At 36.7% G+C, this 6,420-nt stretch overlaps 1 protein-coding gene across 1 annotated transcript; it reads left to right on the forward strand.

Annotated features, from left to right (window-relative positions):
* The first annotated feature begins 2,820 nt into the window (after positions 1 to 2,820).
* LOC100433832 (olfactory receptor 10X1) lies at positions 2,821 to 3,800 on the forward strand. Its single transcript, XM_009242453.3, is given in 2 exon segments — positions 2,821 to 3,136; positions 3,139 to 3,800. Coding segments are annotated over 2 exon segments (978 nt in total).
* The last annotated feature ends 2,620 nt before the right edge of the window (positions 3,801 to 6,420 follow it).

The following is a 6,420-nucleotide window of genomic DNA, read 5'->3' on the forward strand; positions in this document are numbered from 1 at the left end:
CAGTGAATTGGCTTTGGAGCCTGATAAAATAAACAAGGTAGGAAACTATTCTAGATGGTTTTACTCTCTTCTCCTCATAACTAACTGTCACTACAAAAAGAAAGCGTCATTGGGATAAAATTATATATCTTTTCCATATCACCATTTCTCTTTGGAAAGTGTGTGTGTGTATGTGTGTGTGTGTGTGTGTGTATATATGTCACATATATGTCATATATGACATATATATATGTCAGTGGATTCATAACCCAAATTAAATTTGACACAGGTGGATTTAGGGACAACTTCAGAGATAGATGAGGTAGGGTGGGACATAATATCCTCATAACACACACACACACAAAAAAAAAAATCACGCACACATTTAGAATATACCAGAAGTAGAGATTCTGACATTTATACTCTACTGCTGATGATTCACCAAGGAAATATTTAGCACACAGTCAAGTAAGGACTAGATAAGGAAAGACCTATCTTGGAATTTGTATTGGTGATTATTTGCATTTTCAAAATGCTTATGAATTTAATGGTGACTTTAAAAACAGCACCTCCTCCAACCCGCTCGCTGCCCCCTAGTCCCTGCCTCAAATTCCAGGGCTGTGTTGGAAGAGGTAGAACACATGTAAAATCAGACTTTTTTCTGGTAGTATGTTAGAAAAAGCTTGGGTTTTGTACCAAGGACATCAAGTACTAAAATAACTTATTGTTTTGCTAATCTATTTCATATTTACCCTTTGCTATATTTAATCCTTCAGTTCTAGAATCCACATAATTTCCTTTCTTACAGAGTTACTGTGAAGGGTCAAGAGTGCTTGGGAGCATTGGTGTATGAAGCGCTCTACTGATAGGAGGAATTTTTTACAGTGGCTTAGGAATAAGCAGAAGGAACCTATTGAAGCCTAATATTTCTGGAAGGAAAAAGATGCCTCTGAAATAGTTGAAAATGTAGCAGAATGCTGATCATAGAGAAAAGTGGAACAATCATCTGCAAGTAGATTTGGAAACCAAAGATACTCGTACTGAATGTGGTTACTAAAGAGGCTCACACCAAAAGGCCTCAAGAGGAAGCCCCAGGTTATAATAGACATGGTCCTCTATAATATTCCCTTAGGTAAGAGAACAGAAAAATGGTCTTCTTATTGGGAAATGACTGCTCACTAAGAAAAGTAGATACAGTGAGTGAAAGGGAAACAGAATGGAGAAAGAGTTGATCAGAGATAAGAAAAGATTAAGTCATGTGATTCATGTATGACTGTCAGAGAGTAAGAATCTTGTAAAGTCTAAGAAGACAAAGAACCAAAGGGACCTTTAAAGTAGAGTCCAAAGCGTTGTGGATTATTTTAGGAACCACTTATAATTCAGACCATTTTTCTACTGTGTCTTCTGACTCTCAGTGATAAGTTAAACTCTGCCATGAGAATGCTTAATCTTAGCCTAAACAAAACCTAATTAGAGTGGAAAGTCTGTTAACCTCCCTGCTCAAAAATCAAATGCTATACAGTGCTGATAACAAAGGAAAACAAAAATCATTTATATACTAAGCACTTTTTTGAAGATTAACTCATCCATCTAACATTCACCAGGAATTATTACCTTCTTAAAGTGCTCCATATTATTACTCTGAAAAATACAAAAATATAAGACTTATGGTCTCTTTCTTGAAGCACTAAGCATTGATAAATGAAAAGAATATACAATTCAAGTCAAAACTCTTTGCTTCTAGTCACAAATATGCCACTTCCGAGACATAATTTTATTTCTAAAATAAGTAAAGTAATCACACTTGTCCTACCCATTTCACAACTGTCCCATGCACTTTATATTTATGCTGTGAAGATTAAAATCAATAAACATTTGGAATAATTTGGAAAAATATAAACTCCACAAATGCTAGTTATTAAATATGTTGACATATGGGGCAGGGAAAACAGTAGCTCAGTATACTACAGGGCTGAAACAATGTGTTAAATATAAGGACTAACAACATGCTATAGAAATCAGAGGACTATGAGATTAAATCAGATGTAGCATTATTGAAAAATTTATACAATTATTAAATGCCACTTATTTTCTTTGAATGCTGAGCTGGGAATTAACAAAATAGACACAATCTCAATTGCCACCTGCACTATGCTTGTATAGTCTGCTTATCAAAACCATCTACAGATTTAATTAATTTCTATTAATCCTAAGAGTCCTAGGCTACCCTATCTTTCTTCTTTCCCTCTTCTCAGAGCAGAAATAATGACACATTTTTTTTAACTTTCTTTTAAAATTCTAGGACCTAAATATATTCTCTGAGAAGAGTTAATGACTTTGGGCTTCTCCAACAATTGCAAGTGATTGTCCAAGTTTTGTCCTAAAATTACTCAGAAATCAATTCTCAATATTTACGCAGTAAATATTTACAGACCATACATTGTGTGGAAGTTTCTGTGTTGGACCCTGACTCTATTAGCCACTTAAAAGTTTTCTCTGTATTCAGAAGCTCATCCAAATAAAGCTCACCTAATGCATCTGAACCTCCTTTATCTGAGCATCAACTGGAGTGTTTCCTCCCATATTATACCACATGCTCATAAAATCCTTTTAAAAATAGGCCAGAGCAAGCCTTCTTGTCATATACATAGTGATTTCATATACTAAGTCATCACTAATTAGCTGCTGAATAAAGGAAAAAATGAATGGATGAAAAATGAGAAAAACACATTACTTACATATACATAGTTTTGCTAAACTACAAGAAAAAGCAGTTGGTAATTGTAATTCTGATGATTTATCTTAGTCATCACAATTTTCCTTTGACGGTATCAAAAGATAATGGAGTTGAATGTTTATTGTTGTTTCTTTCAAATTTCAGACACTCAAATGATGAAGATCAACCAGACAATCCTGAAGGAATTCATTCTTGTTAGTTTTTCTGTGTACCCACATGTACAGACATTTCTTTTTGTGGTCTTCTTTTGTCTCTACCTTCTCACCCTTGCAGGTAATCTGACCATCATGGGTCTAACGTGGGTGGACAGGTCCCTCCACACCCCTATGTATCTCTTCCTTAGTGCACTCTCCTTCTCTGAGACCTGCTATACACTGACCATCGTCCCCAAGATGCTGGAAGATCTACTAGCCAAGGACAGAGCATTTCAGTCATAGGTTGTAGCTTACAGATGTGCTTCTTCTTGGGACTTGGTGGCACAAACTGTATCATTCTCACTTTGATGGGATATGATCACTTCCTGGCCATCTGTAACCCTCTAAGATATCCACTGCTTATGACCAACATTGTATGTGAACAACTTGTGGCCTCTGCTTGCACTGCGGACTTCTTTATCTCTCTTACAGAGACTGCACTGATATTCAGAGACTCTTTCTGCAGACCCAACCTTGTCAAACACTTCTTCTGCCATATGCAGGCAGTTATTAGGCTGTCCTGTGTAGACAGTAACCACACAGAATTCATTGTAACACTGATCTCAGTGTCTGGCTTGCTAGGTACCCTTCTGCTCATCATCCTGACTTATGTCTTCATTATTTCTACAGTCCTCAGGATCCCCTCAGCTGAGGGCAAGCAGAAGGACTTCTCCACCTGTGCCTCCCACCTCACCGTGGTTATAATCCACTTTGGTTTTGCGTCTATTGTTTATTTGAAGCCAGAAGCCTCAGGAGATGACACACTCATAGCAGTCCCTTATACTGTCATTACCCCCTTTCTCAGCCCCATCATATTCAGCCTGAGGAATAAGGACATGAAAAATACTTTTAGAAGAATGATGGGAAACACAATTGCCTTGAAAAAATAATCTTGGGTTGTTGCTGCTTGTTTGAAGAATGGCTCAATGTCCCCAGAATTCAATAGGGACATTTATCTTGTGACCCCTGGAGAAACCTATACCATTTGCCTTGTTCCAGAGGTTGGGATGTAAGAAGCAAGTGACACAGACTGGGAACTAAGTAGCCACAGGCATCTACTTAGCTTGTTAGAGAAGCTATCCAACCCTTCTACTATCCAGTATCAGAAGAAGAATGTCCCTGCATATAAAAGATTCTGATAATCAACTTCTGGGTGTCCTGCACTATTCATGAATTGAGTAAAAAGTGTGGAAGGAAAAAACAGCATATAAATCCACTGCACTGAGAGATGCTTTAAATATCTAAAGATGTCAACCGTGGCTCAGGCTTGTAATCCCAGCACTTTGGGAGGCCGAGGTGGGCAGATCACTTGAGGCCAGGAGTTTGAGACCGGCCTGGCCAACATGGTAAAACCCCGTCTCTACTAAAGATACAAAAATTAGCTGGGCATGGTGGTGGGTGCCTGTAATCCCAGCTACTCGGGAGGCTGAGGCAGGAGAATAGCTTGAACCCAGGAGGCAGAGTGAGCAGAGACCATGCCATTGCACTCCAGCCCGGGTGACAAGAGCAAAACTCCATCTCAAATAATAATAATAACAATAATAATAATAATAATAATAAAAGATGTAAAAGTTAAGGATTTTTTTAGGCAAATGTTAGGAAGCACTGAAATGCACCCCCCGTGAGACAAATCATTTCTGATAAGAGATTTAAGAGTATTGATGTAATTTTGAGTTCTGTTACTTATGGGAATGTTATGAAATAAATGAAATAATGGATAAATTTATTATGCACATTAACTGATTAAGTTTACCCCTGACCATGACACTCTTTCTTTGGGATTATTTTCATGACACAGGTGCAGACAAAAATCTCTGCTACCTTCAATCTGCAGCCATTACTTAGTGACAAGTGTTTTCTTTTGCTTTGGTTCCACTCCCGACAATTGGTTATTCAATCTAGGGAAGCTAAAAGTCTCAAAAATAAATACTATCTACTCCCTTATTATGGATGCAGAGGATGTTACGTCAAGTCTAGACTCAAGATCCTGAACCTAAATTTGGACCAATTAGCCTGCTTGTGCCTGATATAGTGACTGTGCTGGGGATTGCTAGTTGCCAGAAATAAGTAAGTAAATGGATGCTGAAAATACCCAAAGACTCATGCCCATATGGGCACTTGCTTTATGACAAGTAAAGCATTTCAGTACAGTGAGAAAATGATAGACTTTCAATGTAACTGGTGCTAGGAAAATAGCATATCCATATGGGGAAAACAAAATCTGAAAAAAAAATCAATTTCTGGAAATCGAAAACTAAATTTGAAAAGTGAAGCAATAAAACTTTTAAAAGGTAATGAAGAAGATATCTTCACCAACTTGGGATAGAAAATACTGTTTAAACTGTATGTAAAATTTTTAACTAAAATGAAAAAGGCTGATTAAATCAAAATTGAGACATTTTATTCATCAAAAAGACACTATTGAGAGATTGGAAAAGAAAGCCAAATCATATAGCTATAAAGAAATTTCAGAGAGTGATAAGTACGAAATTTAGGATCATAATTACTTTTAGAAGGAGGGTCTGTGATTGGGCAGGATGAGGGGCACATGCAAAACTCCTGATGGGCAAAGTTCTTCTCCTTGGTCTAGGTAGTAATTGCAAAGGTTTTTGCCTGTGAAAGATTCACTAAGCTTTGTATTTGTTTAGATAATTTTCTGTGTTTACAATTTTATTTTATAATGTAAGGATTAAACAAAGCAATGCACAGAAAGATAAAAAAGTCTGTAACATGTAACTGGCAAAGGCCCTCATTTGGTATATACAGTCATGCATCACTTAACAATGAGGATGTATTCTGAGAAATGTGTCACTTTGTGATTTTGTCAATGTGTAAACACCACAGAATGTACTTACAAAAACCTACAATGCACATAGACTGTATGATATAGCCTAATGTTCCTAGGCTACAAATGTGTACAGTATGTTACTGTATTGAATACTGTAGGCAGTCCTAACACAGTAGTGTTTAAGTATCTAAACATATCTAAGCACAGAAAAGGTACAGTAGAAATACTGTTATATACTCTTGTGAAACCATCATTGTCTTTGTGGTCTGTCATTGACCAAAACATTATTGTGTGATATATGGCTGTATAAATAATTTCTAAAAGAAATAAAATTCTCAAAAAATAAATTAAAAGACACTAGAAAAATTTCTAAGTGATGCAAATAGATCCTTTATAAAAGAGAATATCCAAATGTTCAATAAATACTTTAAAAGGTGCTTGGTCTCATTAGTAAGTATGAAAATGAACATTAAAACCCCAGTGAGGTACTACCACATACTCACTTGAATGGCTAAAATTAAAAGGCTAGATTAACGAGTGTCAAAAAAGAAACATGAAGCAACAAGAACTCTTCAGTGCTCCTTTTTTTTTTTTTTTTTTTTGAGATGAGTCTTGCTCTGTCACCCAGGCTGGAGTGCAATGGTGTGATCTTGGCTCACTGCAACCTCCACCTCCCAGGTTCAAGCGATTCTCCTGCCTCAGCTTCCCAAGTAACTGGGATT

Source organism: Pongo abelii, chromosome 1, assembly GCF_028885655.2.
Source record: "Pongo abelii isolate AG06213 chromosome 1, NHGRI_mPonAbe1-v2.0_pri, whole genome shotgun sequence".
NCBI classification, from domain to species: Eukaryota; Metazoa; Chordata; class Mammalia; order Primates; family Hominidae; genus Pongo; species Pongo abelii.